Source organism: Pongo abelii, chromosome 4 (genome assembly GCF_028885655.2).
Source record: "Pongo abelii isolate AG06213 chromosome 4, NHGRI_mPonAbe1-v2.0_pri, whole genome shotgun sequence".
NCBI classification, from domain to species: Eukaryota; Metazoa; Chordata; class Mammalia; order Primates; family Hominidae; genus Pongo; species Pongo abelii.
In genome coordinates, this window is record NC_071989.2 from 86,847,923 (window position 1) to 86,871,660 (window position 23,738).

The 23,738-nt window shown below is 40.6% G+C and overlaps 1 protein-coding gene across 3 annotated transcripts in view; it reads left to right on the forward strand.

The window, feature by feature from the left end:
• Positions 1–23,738, forward strand: part of JMY (junction mediating and regulatory protein, p53 cofactor) — a 99,032-nt gene that overhangs the window by 36,325 nt on the left and 38,969 nt on the right. For all 3 annotated transcript variants that reach the window (XM_024247531.3, XM_054555662.2, XM_054555663.2), the window contains exon 2: positions 7,087–7,260. In XM_024247531.3, coding sequence (XP_024103299.2) covers positions 7,087–7,260 — 174 coding nt within the window. The remainder of the gene's footprint in view (positions 1–7,086; positions 7,261–23,738) is intronic.

Sequence of the window (23,738 nt, forward strand, 5' to 3'; positions counted from 1 at the left end):
GGAGGTTTTCCATTCCTAGTTTGCTGAGAGTTTTATCATGAATTGAGTGTTGGATTTTGTGAAATGCATTTTCTGCATCTATTGATGAGATCATGTGATTTTTCTTGTTTAGCCTGTTTTTGTAGTAGCTGACAATTGATTATTGAATGTTGAGCTAGCCTTTTGTATACTTGGAATAAATCACATTCAGTTATGGTATATAATTCTTTTTACATTTGTTGGATTTGCTAAATATTTCGTGGAGGATTTTTGTGTCTGTGCTAATGGGAGATGTCAGTCTGTAGTTTTTTTAAGACAGGGCCTTGCTCTGTTGCCCAGGCTGGAGGGCAGTGGCATGATCAGGACTCACTGCAGCCTTGACTTCACAGGGTCAAGCAAGTCTCCCACCACACCTGGCTATTTTTTTTTAATTTTAGTAGAGAGAGTCTCGCTATGTTGCTAGGCTGGCCTTGAATTCCTGAGCTCAAGTGATTCTCCTGCCTAGGCTTTCCAAAGTGCTGGGGTTACAGGTGCAATCCATCATGCTCAGCCTGTAGTTTTTCTTTCTTGTAGTGTTTGTCTGTTTTTGCTATTAGGCTAAACCTGGCCTCATGAAACGAGTTAGGAAGTGTTCCCTCTACTTCTATTTTCTGGAAGAGATTTGAGAGAACTGGTATAATTTCTTTCTTAAATATCTGGTAGAATTCACCTATGAACCTATCTGGGCCTGATGCATTCTGTTTTGGAAGAGTATTAGTTATTGATTCATTTGCTTGCATGGATATAGGTCTGTTCAGATTACCTGTTTCTACTGAATTTTTTTGTACATTTGTGTCTCATTTTCTTTTACTCACTGTTATACTAACGAGGATGTTGTGACTGAGGATTGTTAAAATCACCAACTCTGTGAACTTTCTTCCTTCTTTTTAAAAATTCTTTCCATTATAACTTAATGTACTTTGAAGTTCTATTATTAGGTATGTACACATATGATTGTTGTGTCTTCCTGATGAATTGACTCTTTCGTGTTTATAAAATGTTCTGGGCTGGGTGCAGTGGCTCACGCCTGTAATCCTAAGTGCTTTGGGAGGCCGAGGCAGGCGGATTGTCTGAGCTCAGGAGTTCAAGACCATCCAGGGGGCAACATGGTGAAACTCTGTCTCTACTAAAATACAAAAAAATTAGCCAGGCTTGGTGGTGCACACCTGTAATCCCAGCTACTTGGGAGGCTGAGGCAGGAGAATTGCTTGAACCCGGGAGGTGGAGGTTGCAGTGAGCTGAGATCACACCACTGCACTCCAGCTCCAGCCTGTGTCATAGAGTGAGATTCTGTCTTTAAAAAAAAAAAAAAAAAAAAAAAAAAGAAGTTCTGCATTATCTCCAGTAATACTCAATATCTTACAGTCTATCTACTCTTTGATATTAATAATAGTCCCTCCAGCCTTCTTATGCTTTTCTGTTTGCTTTCAACTTACTTGTGTCTTTGTTTTCAATATTTATCTCTTCTAGGCAACATATAATTGTGGCTTCCTTTTATATCCATTTCAACAACTCTACCTTTAAATTAAAGAGTTTAGTCCATTTATATTTCATATAATTCTTGACAAGGTTGGATTTAGGTCGGTTTGTTTTCTGTTTATATCTTCTGTTTTGGTTTCCCTTTTTTTTTCTTTTCTTTTTTTTGACATAGAGGTATGTATATGAAAATAGCCTGTAGTTTTTACTTCTTTTTTCTCCTGTTCTTTTCCTGATTTCTTTTGGGTTAATTTAATAACTTGAATATATTGGGGCTTATAGCATACCTTCTTAAATTATTATTCTTTTAGTGGTTGCCATAGGGATTAAACCATACTCGGAGTTAATATTGTACCACTTCATCTCTTTTTAAGAGACAGGGCTTTGTTCTTTCTCCCAGGTTAGAGTGCAGTGGCTCAGTCATAGCTCACTGCAGCCTCAAACTTGTGAGTTCAAGTGATTCTCGTGCCTCAGCTTCCCGAGTAGCTGGGATTGCAGGTGTGTGCCACCATGCTTGGCTAATTTTTGTATTTCTAGTAGTGAGACAGGGTTTTGCCATGTTGGCCAGGCTAGTTTCAAACTCCCACCTGCCTCGGCCTCTCAAAGTGCTGGGATTACAGGCACGAGCCACTGCACCCAGCCCATCTTATACTTAAGAACCCATATGTGTCTGTATAGATTCATCTCTAACCCTGTTCTTTATGCTTTAGGTTTCATATTTATTATAGTCAGATACATTATAAACTTCAGTACAGTATTATGATTTTTGCTTTGAACACTCCTGTGTATTTTATAGAAATTAAGAGGAAAAATAGTCTATTTTCCTACTTACATCATTTCTAGTAATCTTTATTCCTTTATGAAAAACTAAGTTTCCATGTGTATCATTTTCCTTCAATCTGAACACATTTTAAAGAACATTTCTTATGGTGTCCATCTGCTGGTGATGAGTTCTCTTTTAATTTAACTGTTTATTTTTTCTTTGTTCAGGAAGGATATTTTCTTGGAAATGGAATTCTGGGTTGACATGTTTTGTTGTGTTTTGTTTTTCCTCATCTGTTCTCTATTGTTTCTAGTTTGAAGTCAGCATTCATAGGTGTACTTGTTCCTCCTGTGTTATTTTTCTCTAGCTGTTTTCAGGAATTTCTCTTTTATTTTTGAGTTCTAGTAGTTTGACTATAATATGATAAACCTACTTGTGGGTAACTGCATTTATCTGCTTGGAGCTATTAGAGCTTCTTGCATATGTAGATTTATGTCTTTCACCAAATTTGGGATTTTTCTTGTAATATTTTGTTCTGAATCATTTTCTCTTCTCCTCTGGAACTTCAGTTCAATATATGTTAAGACCTTTTGGCCAGGTACAGTGGCATACGCCTGTAATCCTAACACTTTGGGAGGCTGAGGCACTAGGATTGCTTGAATCCAAGAGTTCGAGACCAGCCTAAGCAATATAGTGAGACCTCATCTCGGGTTGTGGGGGAAGACCTTTTAATATTGCCCCATGAGTCCCTGAGGCCTTCTTTTTTTTTTTTTTCTTTTTTCTTTTTGAGATGGAGCCTCACTCTGTTGCCAAACCTGGAGTGCAGTGGCGCTATCTCGGCTCACTGCAAGCTCCGCCTCCCACGTTCATGCCATTCTCCTGCCTCAGCCTCCCAAGTAGCTGGGACTACAGGTGCCCACCACCACGCCTGGCTAATTTTTGTATTTTTAGTAGAGATGGGGTTTCACCGTGTTAACCAGGATGGTCTCCATCTCCTGACCTCGTGATCTGCCCTCCTTGACCTCCCTAAGTGCTGGGATTACAGGCGTGAACCACCACACCTAGCACTTTCTTTTTTTTCTACAAGATTGGATAATTTATCTTTATCTTCAAGTTCATTGACTGTTATTAGAACCATATTCTATACCCATACAGCGAAGTTTCTATTCTAGAATTAGTTTCTATTTTTTGAGATTTCCTGTTTATTCTTGTTGAGTGTATTTCTTTTATGTCCAATTAGCATTATAATAGCTGCTTTGAAATATTTGTCTGTAAAATCCATATCTGTTTCATCTTATGATTGGTCTTCATTGATTGCTTTTTGTAAAAATAGTTTTGTTTTTTTTGTTTTTTTGTTTTTTTTTAATTGAGACAGAGTTGCTCTGTCACCCAGGCTGTAGTGTAGTGGCATGATCTCAGCTCATTGCAACCTCTGCCTCCTGGGTTCAAATGATTCTCCTGCCTCAGCCTCCCAAGTAGCTGGGACTGTAGGTGTGCTCCTCCACACCTGGCTAATTTTTGTATTTTTAGTAGAAACTGTTTCACCACGTTGCCAAGGCTGGTCTCGAGCTCCTGACCTCAAGTGATCTGCCTGCCTTTGCCTCCCAAAGTGCTGGGATTATAGGCTTGATCCACCACACCTGCCCCATTGATTGCTTTTTGATGACTGAGTTTTGTTTTCCTATTTCTTTGTAGGTCTGTTAATCTTGGATTATATAATAGACATTGTGAATGATAAATTGTAGAGCCTCTGGATTCTGTTATGTTCCCTCAGAGTGTTGATTTTTACAGTCTTGTCTTCAGCAGTCAAGTTGATTGGATTCAGATGTCAAACTCTACCTCCTTTACAGAAGGCAGCAGATGAAATATTTATTGTTTTATCTGGATTGTTTAGTACCTGTCCTGTGCATGTATAGTTCCAGTGATCAGCCAGAAATTTGAGTAGAGTTTATATATGAATTTGGAGTTTCTTCTTAGGCTGTCTCCCTTTCATCACTGTCCTCTGGCTTTCTAGCTGCTGTGGTTGTCCTGAACTCTGTCCTCAGATTCTTCAAGCCAACAAGATGGTGGGTTTCTGAGGGTTGTTTTTTTTTTTTTTGGAGATGGAGTCTTGCTCTGTTGCCCACCAGGCTGGAGTGCAGTGGCGCGAGCTCACTGCAAGCTCCGCCTCCCAGGTTCACACCATCCTCCTGCCTCAGCCTCCCGAGTAGCTGGGCCTACAGGTGCCTGCCACCACACCTGGCTAATTTTTTTGTATTTTTAGTAGAGACGGGGTTTCACCATGTTAGCCAGGATGGTGTCGATCTCCTGACCTCGTGATCCGCCCATCTTGGCCTCTCAAAGTGCTGGGATTACAGGCGTGAGCCACCGTGCCTGGCAAGGGTTTCTGAGTTTTTAGTCATACCTCGCCCCTTCTTTTGGCATCCACTGGGGCACACCCTCAGGCTGAAAGGCGTGAATAAACCGCCTAGAGCCCTCCCTGCTTCCAAGGTATTGTTGATGTCCCTTCCATTTTATAGCTATTTTGGTCACTCAGTAGTGCCTACAGGCAGTTGTTTTGTGATATTTTGCCCCACGGTTTGTTATTGTTATCAGTGGCAAAAGTTGCTCTGATAGAACTGCTCAGCTAATACTAGAGAAGTCGAAATTCTCCATATTAGTTTTAACGGTAGCCTTAAAAAAACAGAATGATAGCTAATATTTGTTTGGCACTTTTTTTGTTATAAAAGCACTTTAATGTAGATTGTCTGATTTATCATAATTGTTAATAATACAATGCTGCTACATGTTGTGCCAAAAATATGAACAGGAAATTAGTCTGAAGGCTCAATTCAGCATGATTACACGTATGAACTGATACGACAACTAAAATGAAAATAAGTGGGGAGAAAGATAGTAGTGGAAACTATAGGTATGAAAAGGAATAGAAGAATTTTGTGCCTTTGGGGAGATGATACTGCCAGCAGGTAAATGGAGTCCATGTATGCATATATAAATTACTGTCTTCTATATTAGTTCTTTTCATTTGTTATTTTTATGTATTTACTTGCCTTTTGAGATGGAGTCTCACTCTGTCACTCCGGCTGGAGTGCAATGGTGCAATCTTGGCTCATTGCAACCTCTGCCTACCCGGTTCAAGTGATTCTCCTGCCTCAGCCTCCCGCGGAGCTGGGATTATGGGTGTGTGCCTGGCTGATTTTTGTAATTTTAGTAGAGGTGGGGTTTCACCATGTTGGCCAAGACTGCTCTTAAACTCCTGACCTCAAGTGATCTGCCTGCCTCGGCCTCCCAAAGTGCTGGGAGTACAGGCATGAGCCACTGTGCCTGGCCGCTTTTTGTTTTGTTTGTTCTTTTTTTTGAGACAAGGTCTCACTTCGTCACCTAGGCTGCAGTTCTGTGGCACAATCACGGCTCACTGCAGACCCGTCCTCCTGGGCTCAGTTCTCATGCCTCAGCCTCCCATAGCTGGGACTACCAGCTAATTTTTACATTTTTTCTCCCAAGAAATCTTGCCTAATATTAAATTATTGTTTTTTTTGAGACGAGTCTCAGTCTGTCGCCAGGCTGGAGTTCAGTGGCGTGATCTTGGCTCACTGCAGCCTCTGCCTCCCGGGTTCAATTGATTCTCCTGCCTCAGCCTCCCGAGTGGCTGGGACTACAGGTGCACGCCGCTACACCCAGCTAATTTTTGTGTTTTTAGTAGAGACGGGGTTTCACCATGTTGGCCAGGATCGTTTCGATTACTGGACCTTGTGATCCATCCCCCACGGCCTCCCAAAGTGCTGGGATTACAGGCTTGAGCCACCACGCCTGGCCAGTTATTGTTTTTATACATACAAGGTCTCACTACATTGCCCAGGCCTGCCTCAAACTCTTGGCCTCAAGCAGTCCTCTTATCTTGGCCTTCCAAAGTGTTGAGATTACAGGAATGAGCCACTGCACCTGGCCTCATTCTTTTATAAAACTTTTATTTATAATTTTAATAATATTTATCACAGTTTGAAATTCTTTGTCTCTAAAAGAACCATTGGGAAAAGAATAATTTTTTATAAGATTTAAATTATTTAAAAATTGTTTTCTGTTTATTCACTACACTGTAAGCTCTGAGGACCAGGACCATGTTTTTGTATGTCCAGCTCCTAGGCCAGTGCCTGACATGATTTTGAAGGAGGTGACAGGTAGAAATTGAAGAAATTTATTAGAAATGTTCCAGATTTGGATGGTTTTCATTCTGCTAGATAGTAGAAAATTTTTTGGGCTGGGTCCAGTGGCCCACGCCTGTAATCCTAGCACTTTGGGAGGCCGAGGCGGGTGGCTGTCCTGAGCCAAGGAGTTCAAGACCAGCCTGGGCAACATGGTGAGACCCCATCTCTAAAAAAAAAAAAAAAAAAAAATACGAAAACTAGCCAGGTGTGGTGGTGTATGCCTGTAGTCCCAGCTACTTGGGAGGCTAATGCAGGAGAATCACTTCAGCCCAGGAGGTGGAGGTTGCAGCAAGCTGAGATTGCACCATTGCACTCCAGCCTGGGTGACAGGAGTGAAACCCTGTCTCAAAAAAAAAAAAAGAAAAAAAAGGAAAATAAAAAATGGGAAGAGTTAAGGCTAAGCTCAATACTTTGAGCCTCAAAAGAAATATTCAGGCAGTGGTCTTGAGTAGTGAGACACCTGAAGTATGGAGATAGTGATGAAAAGCAGTCAATGCTTTTCATTCCCTCTTGCTTCTGTGTTTTAGGGTTCCGAGGTCCTGGCATGATAGGGAGAGTTCAAAGCAAGTATTTATAGGTTATTAGAATTGATTTTCATAGTTGTGAAACTGTCTTGTTCCACAGCTCTTGGATAAGCACAAGAATACAGAGAGCATGGTGGAGCTTCTGGACTTGTATCAGATGGAGGATGAAGCCTACAGCAGCCTTGCAGAAGCTACAACCGAACTCTATCAGTATTTACTACAGCCATTCCGAGACATGAGAGAACTTGCCATGCTACGAAGACAGCAGATCAAGGTATTTTTTTATTAATCCTAACTAGTAGCCTGCTTGTTTCATAGTTCTCAGCCTGAAAGGCCATGCGTTATCCACAAGAGGAACTTTAAAAAAAAAAGAAGGTAACCTGGTCCTATTTCTGCAAAGTTTCTTGTTTGGTAGATTAGGGTTGTAGCCCGAATATCCATTCTAAAGCACCTCAAAAGGCAATTCTGCTGAGTAGCCAGGGTTGAGGATAGCCCAGAAAGTGATGTGTTCAAGTTAGCACAAAGTTGTAAATACATTGGGAGGATCCCTATTTTCTCCCTTCCCTGCACTTTCCTTCCTCCTCTAGTCGTGTCTCCTCTTTAATGTTTTGGAGACTGTGTAGTCTTAGACTTCATTACCAGAAATTTTGGGCAGGCTGAGTGTGATGCTTCACACCTGTAGTCTCAACATTTTGGGATGCTGAGGCAAGAGGATCACTTGAGCTCTGAGCTTGAGACCAGCCTGGGCAACACAGGGAGAACCCGTCTCTACAAAAAAAAAAAAAAAATCAAACTAGCTGGATGTGGTGGCACATGCCTATACTCTCAGCTACTTAGGAGGCTGAGGTAGGCAGAAGATTGCTTGAACCCAGGAGGTCAAGGCTGCAATGAGCCATGATTGTGCCACTGCACTCCAGCCTAGGCAACACCTTGTCTCCAAGAAGAAAAAAAAGTTTTGGGAACATTTCTTTTTTTTTTGAGGTGGGATCTCGCCATGTTGCCCAGGCTGGTCTGGAACTTCTGGGCTCAAGCAATCTGCCCACCTCGGCCTCCCGAAATTCTGGGACTACAGGCGTGTGAGCCACCACGCCCAGCCAGTTTTGGGAACATTTCTTTTAGAAGAACTTGTTAGGAAAGTTTTAAGTTTTTAATGACAGAACTTTAAATACATGATATTTTTTATTAGTATGTGACAGAGTATATTACAAAAAATTTTTTTCAGCCAGGCATGGATCATGCCTGTAATCCCAGCACTTTGGGAGGCCGAGGCAGGCGGATCACCTGAGGTCAGGAGTTCAAGACCAGCCTAGTCAACATGGTGAAACCCCATCTCTACTAAAAATATAAAAATTAGCTAAGCATGGTAGTGCATGCCTGTAGTCCCAGCTACTCGAAGGGCTGAGGCAGGAGAATCACTTTAACCTGGGAGGTGGAGGTTGCAGTGAGCCGAGATTGCACCACTGCACTCCAGCCTGGGTGACACAGCAAGACTCTGTCTCAAAAATAAAAATAATTTTTTTCCCCCACAACATGGGTGAAAAAGCATTTTTTGAGGCAAGCATTTAAGAGTTTGATTTTATAGCTGACCTTAAATGTTGTGTAATTCATATATAAATGTTGCTGAACTAGAACATTAAAATTGTCTTTTTACATAATAGGTTAAGTTGGAATATCATTATGTAAGATTGAGTATTTGAGAAAATTAGCAATTACTTTGAGAACCTTATGTGTGGGGACAGGGATGAGTATATTTGAAAACGTATGAGAAAGTAAGGTTGTCTGTGTGTCTTATTTTCTCTTTACTAATGTATCAGGGTGGAAAGGAGGACAGTCACACGACTTAGACATACTCCTTTATCAATACTTCTGAAAAATACTGTGCTGTCAGCTTTTTGAGGGGGGGTTTTGTTTTGGTCAGTTTTATCATAAATTTGGCATTTGAGTTAAAACGGCAACATGGAACAAATAATTTTTAGATGTTGGAAATTCCTGGGTTTTTTTTTTTTTTTTTTTTTTTTTTTGAGACAGTGTCTTTGTCACCCGGGCTGGAGTACAGTGGCATGATCTCAGCTCACTGCAGTCTTGATGTCCTGGATTCAAGCAGTCTTCCCACCTCAGCCCCACAAGTAGCTGGGACTATGGGTGCATGCCACCACGCCCAGCTGTTTTTTGTCGTAGTTTTTGTAGAGACGGAGGTCTCCATCTGTTGCCCAGGCTGGTCCTGAACTCTTGAACTCAAGCAGTCTGCCCACCTTGGCTGCCCAAAGTGCTGGGATTATAGGCATGAGCCACTGCCCAGCCTGGAAATTCCTGTTTCTTTAAATGAATCATGGATGTTTGTCTGCTAAGAACTTCACTAGAAGGCCAGGAATAAACTGGACGACTTGGATACCCACCTACTTTAGACTACTGCATTGTTTAGCAGACATAATCTCTACAGCACAGCACTATCCAGAATCTGTACACATTCTTTTATATAATTATATCATGATTTGTATTGGGTATTAATATTAGCAAATTGGTTGACCCTACTTGTCAGCCTGTATTGTCCACTAGCATCACTTAAATGCTACATTTTTCCTGGGAAGTAAAATGTAGGTGAAGAGGAACAGAAAACATATTTTGAAAATTTGTGTGTTTTCTGACAGTAAAAATGGTATTTCGCTGCATTTCTTTTTCTAAGACATTGAGAAAATGCCCCATCAATCATGACTATTCTTTTATTCTTGATCCTACTTGTGAATTTGCAGATTTAAGTTTTTGTTAGTCAACAACTAGATTTAGTTAGCAACTCATACATTACATTAGATTGAGTGTGTTGTATTGCTTTTAAAAAGATCCGCTAATTTAATTATCACACAACCTTGTAAGTTGGGTAGTCTTATTATTTGTATTTTCCTACTTCATAGATAAGAAAACTAATATTGGGATAATTATGTACTTGTTCACAGCTAATTTGTAAGTGGTAGAACTGATACAGTACTCAAGTCAGGCATTTCTGATTCCAAAGATTTTTTTTTTTTAAACCGCATTACTGGTTACTTGTTACCTTTAAGTTAAAAAATCTACTCAGATTTTTTAAATCTGGAGGAGCTAAAAAAAAAAAAAAAAGCAATTATAATTGATTAGCAAAGTAATTGTTTTAAGTATTACTAAGATGTATTAGTAATAGAAAAAAAGAAAATAATTTATTTTTATTTATTTATTTTTTTGAGACAGAGTCTCACTCTGTTGCCCAGGCTGAAGTGCAGTGGCGCGATTTTGGCTCACTGCAAGCTCCGCCTCCCGGGTTCGCGCCATTCTCCTGCCTCAGCCTCCCGAGTAGCTGGGACTACAGGCGCCCGCCACCACACCCGGCTAATTTTTTGTATTTTTAGTAGAGACGGGGTTTCACCATGTTGGCCAGGATGGTCTTGATCTCCTGACCTCGTGATCTGCCCACTTCGGCCTCCCAAAGTGCTGGGATTACAGGCGTGAGCCACTGTGCCCAGCCAAGAAAATAATTTTTTTTTGTTTTTTTTTTTTTACTTTTAAAACCTTTTTGTTACAAACTGAAGCACAATCACACATTAGCCTAGGGCCTACCCAGGATCAGGATCATCGAGATGTCACTAGGCCAATCAAACAGATTTTTCAGCTCCAGTATAATTTTATCAAACCCACATTGTATATGTGTTTCATTGTTGACTGAAACATCATTACACAGCACGTGACTATAATAGAATAATTTTCGGCAATGCAAAGGAATGAACTGATGGACACAGCATGGATAAATCTTAAAATCATGCTAAGTCAAAGAAGCCAAATACAAAAGAATATATAATGCATAAAGGGGGATGGACTTAAAAGGGGCATGAAGAATCTTTTGGAGTTGATGGAAATGGTCAGTATTTGATTAATGTTGTTTCAGAGGTGTATACAGCTGTCAAAACTCATAGAATTGACCACTCTAAATGGATTCACTTGGTTGTATATAAATTAAGCCATAGTAAAATTGGTTACAGGAAATATGCTGAGGAAAAGACATCTAACACAAAGAGCATAAACTTTGTGATACCTTTATTTGAAATTCTAGGCCAGGCGTGGTGGCTCATGCCTGTAATCTGAGCACTTTGGGAGACCGAGGCGGGCGGATCACAAGGTCAGGAGATGGAGACCATCCTGGCTAACACAGTGAAACCCTGTCTCTACTAAAAATACAAAAAAATTAGCCGGGCATGGTGGCGGGCACCTGTAGTCCCAGCTACTTGGGAGGCTGAGGCAGGAGAATGGCATGAACCTGGGAGGCGGAGCTTGCAGTGAGCCAAAATCGCGCCACTGCACTCCAGCCTGGGCGACAGAGCGAGACACGTCTCAAAAAATAAAAAATAAATAAGAAATTCTGGAGATGATGATTTTGATCTATACTGACAGAAAGCTAAATAATTGTTGCCTTGGGTGGCTTAGGGGAAATTGACAGGGAGCAGGCACCACAGACGACTTTGGAGTGATTCTTTAAATCTAGATTTTAGTGGTAAAAATGAATGTATACATTTGTCAAAATCAATCACAATTTACACTCAAAATGTTGCCTTTTGTATGCAAGTTATACCTCAATAAATGTGATTTTTTTAAAAAAAGTTAAATGTGACGAATGTACACACTTATATAAGAAGCACACAAAATGGGGTGATCAGTGCCTAAAGATATATGTAAAAAGAGGGACTATCTAGTGCTTCACTATTGAAGAATGAATAAGAATTTTTGGTAGGAAGTGGGTACGTTACAATCTCTGTCAGAGATTGGAATAGAGAATATTCCTGATGAAGAGATGTACAAAGAGGAATGGTTTAGCGCTTATACTTAGTGCTTGTGCTTTAACCAGGTAATGTGGTATTGGCACTAACTTAATTGAATCTTCACACCAATCCAGCACCATTGATGGTTGCCAGAAAGTAGCGTGGTTGGGATTGAACACATGTGTTTGATAGCAAAACCTAGAGTTATCCACAGGGTGTGAATTGTTTGGTATGCTTTTAGTCTAAGGATTTATAGAAGATGAGAGGAAAGATGGTTGGAATGTTATTATATTCTATGGACAGTTGTGTCTCTTGGGTTCTAATCAAAATATCAAACCGGTTATTTCAACAGATAATAATAATAATAATTATTATTATTATTATTTTTAGATGGCGTTTCACTCTTATTGCCCAGGCTGGAGTGCAATGGTGCGATCTCACTGCAACCTCTGCTTCCCGGGTTCAAGCAATTCTCCTGCCTCAGCCTCCCAGAGTAGCTGGGATTACAGGCATGCGCCACAATGCCTGGCTAATTTTGTATTTTTTAGTAGGGGGGGCGGTTTCTCCATGTTAGGCTGGTCTCGAACTCCCGACCTCAGGTGATCCACCCACCTCTGCCCCCCAAAGTGCTGGGATTACAGGTGTGAGCCACTGCACCCAGCCGTCAACAGAGAGAATTTAATATAAAGAATTTGTTAACTAGGTATAAAGTTGTTAACCAAATAATTGACCTTTTCTCTTTATGAAGAGCTTGATTTCCAATGGTTTCATTAACCTAGGTATTAAAGTATGATAGAAAAGAAGAGAACTTGGCATCCCAAATGTATGATAGGAAAGAAGAGAACTTGGCATCCCAAATGTATAATGTATTTATATTTGTTTTTATATTTAATATTTATGATATTAACATAATATCTCACCTGTTAAGCATTAAGCAGCTCCTGCCTACCCAGCATTATTTTAGGCCAGGAAGTCTTTCTGAGATAGACACCCCTTTAGGGAGCTTACAGATTCTAAGTCTACTACACTGGGTCTCAAAAATGTGATCCCCTGACTAGTAGTATCAGTATAACCTGGAATCCTGTTAGAAATACAGATTCTTGGGCTTCACCTCAGATCTTCTCTACTGAAACTCTAGGAATGGACCTCAGCAATCTTTGTTTTAATAAGTTTTCCAGGTGATTATGATACACACTTAAGTTTGAGAACCACTAGCCTAATAAAACAGGACTTGAAACAGCTTAGGGATTTCACATACTGAACTGAAGGTTACAGTTTTTCTGGGTCTGAGTTTTTCTGGGTCTTACCAATTGACTGCAGTATTACATCTACAAAACTTCAAAAGTTAGTTAAAAACAGCATTAAAAAGTGCAGAAAGCATGTTTGTGTTCTTTGTATTTGTAGCTATAAACACATTTTGAAGGTAAAGATATTAATCCAACAGCAAGCTACAGGTTACTTTCTTTTTTAATATTCAAAGAGTTTTTTTTTTTTTTTTTTTTCTTTTATTATTATTATTATTATTATTATTATACTTTAGGTTTTATGGTACATGTGCGCAATGTGCAGGTAAGTTACATATGTATACATGTGCCATGCTGGTGCGCTGCACCCACCAACTCGTCATCTAGCATTAGGTATATCTCCCAGTGCTATCCCTCCCCCCTCCCCCCAGCCCACAACAGTCCCCAGAGTGTGATGTTCCCCTTCCTGTGTCCATGTGTTCTCATTGTTCAATTCCCACCTATGAGTGAGAATATGCGGTGTTTGGTTTTTTGTTCTTGCGATAGTTTACTGAGAATGATGATTTCCAATTTCATCCATGTCCCTACAAAGGACGTGAACTCATCATTTTTTATGGCTGCATAGTATTCCATGGTGTATATGTGCCACATTTTATTAATCCAGTCTATCATTGTTGGACATTTGGGTTGGTTCCAAGTCTTTGCTATTGTGAATAATGCCGCAATAAACATACGTGTGCATGTGTCTTTATAGCAGCATGATTTATAGTCCTTTGGGTATATACCCAGTAATGGCATGGCTGGGTCGAATGGAATTTCTAGTTCTAGATCCCTGAGGAATCGCCACACTGACTTCCACAAGGGTTGAACTAGTTTACAGTCCCACCAACAGTGTAAAAGTGTTCCTATTTCTCCACATCCTCTCCAGCACCTGTTGTTTCCTGACTTTTTAATGATTGCCATTCTAACTGGTGTGAGATGGTATCTCATTGTGGTTTTGATTTGCATTTCTCTGATGGCCAGTGATGGTGAGCATTTTTTCATGTGTTTTTTGGCTGCATAAATGTCTTCTTTTGAGAAGTGTCTGTTCATGTCCTTTGCCCACTTTTTGATGGGGTTGTTTGTTTTTTTCTTGTAAATTTGTTGGAGTTCATTGTAGATTCTGGATATTAGCCCTTTGTCAGATGAGTAGGTTGCGAAAATTTTCTCCCATTTTGTAGGTTGCCTGTTCACTCTGATGGTAGTTTCTTTTGCTATGCAGAAGCTCTTGAGTTTAATTAGATCCCATTTGTCAATTTTGGCTTTTGTTGCCATTGCTTTTGGTGTTTTAGACATGAAGTCCTTGCCCATGCCTATGTCCTGAATGGTAATGCCTAGGTTTTCTTCTAGGGTTTTTATGGTTTTAGGTCTAACATTTAAGTCTTTAATCCATCTTGAATTGATTTTTGTGTAAGGTGTAAGGAAGGGATCCAGTTTCAGCTTTCTACATATGGCTAGCCAGTTTTCCCAGCACCATTTATTAAATAGGGAATCCTTTCCCCATTTCTTGTTTTTCTCAGGTTTGTCAAAGATCAGATACTTGTAGATATGTGGCATTATTTCTGACGGCTCTGTTCTGTTCCATTGATCTATATCTCTGTTTTGGTACCAGTACCATGCTGTTTTGGTTACTGTAGCCTTGTAGTATAGTTTGAAGTCAGGTAGTGTGATGCCTCCAGCTTTGTTCTTTTGGCTTAGGATTGACTTGGCGATGCGGGCTCTTTTTTGGTTCCATATGAACTTTAAAGTAGTTTTTTCCAATTCTGTGAAGAAAGTCATTGGTAGCTTGATGGGGATGGCATTGAATCTGTAAATTACCTTGGGAAGGATGGCCATTTTCATGATATTGATTCTTCCTACCCATGAGCATGGAATGTTCTTCCATTTGTTTGTATCCTCTTTTATTTCCTTGAGCAGTGGTTTGTAGTTCTCCTTGAAGAGGTCTTTCACATCCCTTGTAAGTTGGATTCCTAGGTATTTTATTCTCTTTGAAGCAATTGTGAATGGCAGTTCACTCATGATTTGGCTCTCTGTTTGTCTGTTATTGATGTATAAGAATGCTTGTGATTTTTGCACATTGATTTTGTATCCTGAGACTTTGCTGAAGTTGCTTATCAGCTTAAGGAGATTTTGAGCTGAGACAATGGGGTTTTCTAGATATACTATCATGTCATCTGCAAACAGGGACAATTTGATTTCCTCTTTTCCTAATTGAATACCCTTTATTTCCTTCTCCTGCCTAATTGCCCTGGCCAGAACTTCCAACACTATGTTGAATAGAAGTGGTGAGAGAGGGCATCCCTGTCTTGTGCCAGTTTTCAAAGGGAATGCTTCCAGTTTTTGCCCATTCAGTATGATATTGGCTGTGGGTTTGTCATAGATAGCTCTTATTATTTTGAGATACGTCCCATCAATTCCTAATTTATTGAGAGTTTTTAGCATGAAGGGTTGTTGAATTTTGTCAAAGGCCTTTTCTGCATCTATTGAGATAATCATGTGGTTTTTGTCTTTGGTTCTGTTTATATGCTGGATTACATTTATTGATTTGCGTATATTGAACCAGCCTTGCATCCCAGGGATGAAGCCCACTTGATCATGGTGGATAAGCTTTTTGATGTGCTGCTGGATTCTGTTTGCCAGTATTTTATTGAGGATTTTTGCATCAATGTTCATCAAGGATATTGGTCTAAAATTCTCTTTTTTTGTTGTGTCTCTGCCAGGCTTTGGTATCAGGATGATGCTGGCCTCATAAAATGAGTTAGGGAGGATTCCCTCTTTTTCTATTGATTGGAATAGTTTCAGAAGGAATGGTACCAGCTCCTCCTTGTACCTCTGGTAGAATTCGGCTGTGAATCCATCTGGACCTGGACTTTTTTTGGTTGGTAAGCTATTGATTATTGCCACAATTTCAGCTCCTGTTATTGGTCTATTCAGAGATTCAACTTCTTCCTGGTTTAGTCTTGGGAGGGTGTATGTGTTGAGGAATTTATCCATTTCTTCTAGATTTTCTAGTTTATTTGCATAGAGGTGTTTGTAATATTCTCTGATGGTAGTTTGTATTTCTGTGGGATCGGTGGTGATATCCCCTTTATCATTTTTTATTGCATCTATTTGATTCTTCTCTCTTTTTTTCTTTATTAATCTTGCTAGCGGTCTATCAATTTTGTTGATCCTTTCAAAAAACCAGCTCCTGGATTCATTAATTTTTTGAAGGGTTTTTTGTGTCTCTATTTCCTTCAGTTCTGCTCTGATTTTAGTTATTTCTTGCCTTCTGCTAGCTTTTGAATGTGTTTGCTCTTGCTTTTCTAGTTCTTTTAATTGTGATGTTAGGGTGTCCATTTTGGATCTTTCCTGCTTTCTCTTGTGGGCATTTAGTGCTATAAATTTCCCTCTACACACTGCTTTGAATGCATCCCAGAGATTCTGGTATGTTGTGTCTTGGTTCTCGTTGGTTTCAAAGAACATCTTTATTTCTGCCTTCATTTCGTTATGTACCCAGTAGTCATTCAGGAGCAGGTTGTTCAGTTTCCACGTAGTTGAGCGGTTTTGAGTGAGATTCTTAATCCTGAGTTCTAGCTTGATTGCACTGTGATCTGAGAGACAGTTTGTTACAATTTCTGTTCTTTTACATTTATTGAGGAGAGCTTTACTTCCAAGTATATGGTCAATTTTGGAATAGGTGTGGTGTGGTGCTGAAAAAAATGTATATTCTGTTGATTTGGGGTGGAGAGTTCTGTAGATGTCTATTAGGTCCGCTTGGTGCAGAGCTGAGTTCAATTCCTGGGTATCCTTGTTGACTTTCTGTCTCGTTGATCTGTCTAATGTTGATAGTGGGGTGTTAAAGTCTCCCATTATTAATGTGTGGGAGTCTAAGTCTCTTTGTAGGTCACTCAGGACTTGCTTTATGAATCTGGGTGCTCCTGTATTGGGTGCATATATATTTAGGATAGTTAGCTCTTCTTGTTGAATTAATCCCTTTACCATTATGTAATGGCCTTCTTTGTCTCTTTTGATCTTTGTTGGTTTAAAGTCTGTTTTATCAGAGACTAGGATTGCAACCCCTGCCTTTTTTTGTTTTCCATTTGCTTGGTAGATCTTCCTCCATCCTTTTATTTTGAGCCTATGTGTGTCTCTGCATGTGAGATGGGTTTCCTGAATACAGCACACTGATGGGTCTTGAGTCTTTATCCAGTTTGCCAGTCTGTGTCTTTTAATTGGAGCATTTAGTCCATTTACATTTAAAGTTAATATTGTTATGTGTGAGTTTGATCCTGTCATTATGATGTTAGCTGGATATTTTGCTCGTTAGTTGATGCAGTCTCTTCCTAGTCTCGATGTTCTTTACATTTCGGTATGATTTTGCAGTGGCTGGTACCGGTTGTGCCTTTCCATGTTTAGCGCTTCCTTCAGGAGCTCTTTTAGGGCAGGCCTGGTGGTGACAAAATCTCTCAGCATTTGCTTGTCTGTAAAGTATTTTATTTCTCCTTCACTTATGAAGCTTAGTTTGGCAGGATATGAAATTCTGGGTTGAAAATTCTTTTCTTTAAGAATGTTGAATATTGGCCCCCACTCTCTTCTGGCTTGTAGGGTTTCTGCCGAGAGATCCGCTGTTAGTCTGATGGGCTTCCCTTTGATGGTAACCCGACCTTTCTCTCTGGCTGCCCTTAACATTTTTTCCTTCATTTCAACTTTGGTGAATCTGACAATTATGTGTCTTGGAGTTGCTCTTCTTGAGGAGTATCTTTGTGGCGTTCTCTGTATTTCCTGAATCTGAATGTTGGCCTGCCTTGCTAGATTGGGGAAGTTCTCCTGGATAATATCCTGCAGAGTGTTTTCCAACTTGTTTCCATTCTCCCCGTCACTTTCAGGTACACCAATCAGACGTAGATTTGGTCTTTTCACATAGTCCCACATTTCTTGGAGGCTTTGCTCGTTTCTTTTTATTCTTTTTTCTCTAAACTTCCCTTCTCGCTTCATTTCATTCATTTCATCTTCCAGGGCTGATACCCTTTCTTCCATTTGATCGCATCGGCTCCTGAGGCTTCTGCATTCTTCACGTAGTTCTCGAGCCTTGGTTTTCAGCTCCATCAGCTCCTTTAAGCACTTCTCTGTATTGGTTATTCTAGTTATACATTCTTCTAAATTTTTTTCAAAGTTTTCAACTTCTTTGCCTTTGGTTTGAATATCCTCCCGTAGCTCGGAGTAATTTGATCGTCTGAAGCCTTCTTCTCTCAGCTCGTCAAAGTCATTCTCTGTCCAGCTTTGTTCCGTTGCTGGTGAGGAACTGCGTTCCTTTGGAGGAGGAGAGGTACTCTGGTTTTTAGAGTTTCCAGTTTTTCTGCTCTGTTTTTTCCCCATCTTTGTGGTTTTATCTACTTTTGGTCTTTGATGATGGTGATGTACAGATGGGTTTTTGGTGTGGATGTCCTTTCTGTTAGTTTTCCTTCTAACAGACAGAACCTCAGCTGCAGGTCTGTTGGAGTACCTGGCCGGCCGTGTGAGGTGTCAGTCTGCCCCTGCTGGGGGGGTGCCTCCCAGTTAGGCTGCTCGGGGGTCAGGGGTCAGGGACCCACTTGAGGAGGCAGTCAGCCCGTTCTCAGATCTCCAGCTGCGTGCTGGGAGAACCACTGCTCTCCTCACAACTGTCAGACAGGGACATTTAAGTCTGCAGAGGTTACTGCTGTCTTTTTGTTTGTCTGTGTCCTGCCCCCAGAGGTGGAGCCTACAGAGGCAGGCAGGCCTCCTTGAGCTGTGGTGGGCTCCACCCAGTTCAAGCTTCCCAGCTGCTTTGTTTACCTAAGCGAGCCTGGGCAATGGCGGGCGCCCCTCCCCCAGCCTCGCTGCCGACTTGCTGTTTGATCTCAGACTGCTGTGCTAGCAATCAGCAAGACTCCGTGGGCGTAGGACCCTCTGAGCCAGGTGCGGGCTATACTCTCCTGGGGCACCGTTTCCTAAGCCCGTCGGAAAAGCACAGTATTCGGGTGGGAGTGGCCCGATTTTCCAGGTGCCGTCTGTCACCCCTGGAAGGGGAACTCCCTGACCCCTTGTGCTTCCCGAGTGAGGCAATGCCTCGCCCCTGCTTCGGCTGGCGCTCGGTGCGCTCACCCACTGACCTGCGCCCACTGTCTGGCCCTCCCTAGTGAGATGAACCCGGTACCTCAGATGGAAATGCAGAAATCACCCGTCTTCTGCGTCGCTCGCGCTGGGAGCTGTAGACCGGAGCTGTTCCTATTCGGCCATCTTGGCTCCTCCCTACTTTCAAATGAAAGTAAGATGAAGTTGAAACTAGACGAACCTCTGGATTTTTAAATCCAGTGTCTTTAATGGGTCAGAGCCAGCTGGCCTATACTCATCATCTTGATCAGCCATAAGCACTTCAAACAGATTGTCCAACTTATTTTTAAATACTTCCTGAAAGTAAATAAGCTAGAAACTGGAAGGCACTTGCATTTCTTTCTGTTGTAGCCAGTCACCTCATTTTGCCAATTGTCTCCTAGTAAATTCTTGAATGTGCGTTTCATTCTTATCCCAACCCCCAGGGCAAGTCTGTAGGTGCCTTTCTGTGAAATAGAAAACTGCACCCCCCGCCCCCCACCCGCCCACTGCCAGTCACCCATCAGACAAATTAGGAAAGAGCCCTTTTTCATCAAGTGTAGAAATACATATGGCCTGGCAAAGCATGGGCTGCATTTCAGTATCTACTCTGCCCCCTTGGCCGGGTGCTATTTATTGTGCAGGGTGCAGTTTTTACCACTGTATGCATCCACTGCATGCACACTGTGAACTAGGTAGTGCCACCATTTTACATTAAGATACTCATATCTCACCTGAGCTATACTTTCCTTTAGTTCACTTGAGTTTCGATTTCTCTTTTTTTTAAAAAAAGCGTAGTTTTTCACACTTGCCTTAGCTATAAGAATCTCTCAACAATATTTGCTCTGAATATAAAAACCCATGAATAGATACTAAGCTAATCATGTTAGATCATTCAAGAGTCATCTTCAGGCAACTCCAGGGTCTGGAAAATTTGCATTGTGGGTGCTGTTACATTAGTATATTCACAGTTTTTTCCCCCTCATCTTCGTGATGGTACATTCACAGATTTATCTTGGCATTTGTTTTACCAAAGAATCTAAGGTGGATTTCCCCCCTACTGTGTTTCTTACATAAAAGCCAGTATCCAAGTGCTGTGCTTCATAATAATTCCGTGTCAGGTAATTTGTATTTATAAACTAGTTTCGCTATCCTAGCTGACACACGCTTTTTTCCATGTTAAAAACAGGCACTGTTTTCTTTCTAGCACTGAAATTGAAAACAGAGGTGTCATTGTTTTTAGCACATGATCCAGCTAACCAGTGCTGCACATCTTCAAATTTGCTAAGTTAGGAAAAGTACTTAGTACCCTTGTTTAATGTCTTAGGTACAATAAACTATTAAACAAGTTCCTTACCAGTTGGCTGCAACATTAAAGCTATGAAACTTCAAAAGTCAGTTAAAAGACAGCATTAAAAAGCATAGAAAGCATGTTTATGTTCTTTGTATTTGTAGCTGTACTCATAAAGGTAAAGACATTAATCCAACAACAAAGTACAAGTTACTTTCAAATAACTTGCCACAGGTTTAAAAAAATCTGTTTTTTCCTCTTCAAAAAGCCACAATAGGCTGGGCGCAGTGGCTCACGCCTGTAATCCCAGCACTTCGGGAGGCCGAGGTGGGCAAATCACCCGAGGTCAGGAGTTCAAGACCAGCCTGGCCAACATCGTGAAACCCCATCTCTACTAAAAATAAAAATAAATTAGCCGGGTGTGGTGGCACGCTCGTGTAATCCCAACTGCTCAGGAAGCTGAGGCAGGAGACTTGCTTGAGACCGGGAGTTGGAGGTTGCAGTGAGCTGAGATTGCGCCACTGCACTCCAGTGTGGGTGACAGAGCAAGACTCCATCTAAAAAAAAAAAAAAAAAGCCAGAATGCAAGTTTTACACTTTTCTTTCGATAAATGGTACATGGACTTAACCATTCAAGTAAGAATGATTTTTGTATTAAGATTTTTGAATTCTGAACACTATTAAATTTCTGTTCCATAGTTGTATCTGTTGAGAGCTAATCAGAAAAGCTAGTTATTTCAACAGAGAAAATCTAATATAAAGAATTTGTTAATTAGGTATAAAGTTGTTAACCAGATAATTGAGAAGGCAAGAAAGTAACTCTAAGGTACTTCAGAGGAAGCAATTGTAAAAACAGCTACCACTCCTAGGGTTGGAGAAACAAAGAGAAGGGGTTGGAATTATTAAAACTGAAGCATAGAGGAGGAACCCCGTGGAGCTGACCTGAAAAAGAGGGCATTGCTTGCCTGGTGCTCAATGGAGAGACCTAGTTCTCAGAGGATTCAGTACTGAGGGGTTGGTTTGTCTTGGGGGTTGTACTATGAGCCTAGGGTTGAAAAAACTGCAAATTAGATTCTGTTATTGCTTCAGAAAGGAACTGCTGATGCTGGGGTGAAGTAAGGCTTGGGTGATTGCTGACAGGAACAACCACCAGCTGAAGTCAAGGGATGCAGATATAAGCATATCTCCTCCCTCTTCCAAACTCTTCTATTGGCAAAGGCTAAATGTGATTTGCACTCTCAAACCTAGCATCACAAGACAGAAGGATGAACTTGGAGATGAATAGACGAGAATGTACACACATCTTCAGACTTTCAAAGTTAGGGGGAACTAGCTTAAGGTTTTAGGTACAATCGACTAATTACGGATCTTTAACCTTTGGACAGATGTTATAGCTGCTGAGTTTTAAAAGTCAGTTAAAGGCTGGGCATGGTGGTGTGCACTTGTAGTCTCAGCTTGCTGGGAGACTGAGGCAGGAGGACACTTGAGGCTGAGAGTTTGAGGCTGCAGTGCACTAATGATTGTGTCTGTGACTAGCCCCTGCACTCCAGCCTGGGCAACATAGTGAGACCCCTATCTCTAAAGAAAAAAAAATTTAAAGTCAGTTTAACAGCAGCTTAAAAGAAAAGCATTCGAGTATTTCACATTCTGTGTATTTGAATATATTAAGGTAGCAAACTATGTTATCTTCACATAATTGTCAAAGGATTTAGACTTTTCAAAAAAGGTATAACTTTGCTGATTTCCATTTGTCTTTTTTTTGTATTGTTAAATAAAGTGTAATCATGTCATTGAGAAGAACTTCTATTATAATATCCTGAGTAAGGGATTTAAGTTTTGACTTGTAGCATTATTAAATTTCTATCCCATACTTGTAAATACTAATTGTATGCTTTTAAACCTGTATGTTTTAAATTCAGAGGTAATTGCAATAAAAGAACATACCAATTTTGTTACGGCAAACAACTCCACTAGAATCCTTAAATCTAAGATGAAGTCTAAATATGTCACTTAGTGCATAGAATCCCACAGTGGTTTCCTGTCAAATTAAATACACAGTCCTTAGCCTGACATTTTAAATGTCTTTTAAGACAACCTCATATGATAACAACCTACTTTCCTAGTATCTCTCATTACTTTCATTTTTCTCTCCTGAAAGCAAGCAGGCTGGACTGCTTTCCATCCCTTAGCAGGCATAGAAATTTTTAGGCTTTTGCTCAGATTGCTTCTCACCTCTCGCATGCCTTTTCAGTGGTTTTTCTCTCCTTATGTACCTGTCAAAATCCCACCCCTTCTTCAAAGCCATCTGCAATTAATGAACCTCAACGAAGTTTGTCCTCATCTACACAACTGATATTCTTTCCCCACAATACCTTTTATTTTTCTCAAAGGTGTTTTACCCAGAGACACACTTAACCATCTTTAGTATCTGGCTAAAATTCTGTTAATATAAAATTCTACTCTTAATATTTCCAGATATTACTCATTATTCCCTTTTGAAAGTCTGCCCATGCTTTGCACCCAGATCTCTACACCTGATGCTCCCCTTGATGTCTTAGGCATGCTCACTCATGGCTTTTTTTTTCGTTTTTTTTCGTATTCTAATTCTTCTTTTTGTTTTGTTTTGTTTTGTTTGTTTGTTTGTTTTTAGTAGAGATGGGGTCTTGCTATGGTACCCACGCTGGTCTCCAACTCCTGGTCACAAGCAATCCTCCCTGTCTGTCTGGGAGCAAAAGGAAAGCAGTTTTTGCGTGACTCAGCTCCCAAGCTTATCTTGCCCTTTGATATAGTGAATTTGGGGTCCTGAGATTTTATTTTCCTTTCACAGCATTGTTTAGAGACTGTGGGTTGTAGGCCAGGTGTGATGGCTCAAGCCTGTAATCCCAGCACTTTGGGAGGCTGTGGCAGTCGGATCATTTGAGGTCAGGAGTTCGAGACCAGGCTGGCCAACATGACAAAACCCCATCTGTACTAAAAATACAAAAATTAGCCGAGTGTGGTGGCGGGCACCTGTAATCCCAGCTACTCAGGAGGCTGAGGCAGGAGAATCACTTGAACCTGGGAGGCGGAGGTTGCAGCAAGCCAAGTTCGCACTACTGTACTCCAACCTGGACGACAAAGCGAGACTCTGTCTCAAAAAAAAAAAAAAAACAAAAAACAGGGAGAATATGGGTTGTATTATTTCTACCTTCAGAATTTATTACTAGCTTTTTAGTGGCTTAATTATACTTGATCAGTGTTTTTTTAAGTGTGTCATGGGTGGGTTAATATTTTGCCTGTTTTTTTTTTATTTATCCTAATAAAGTTG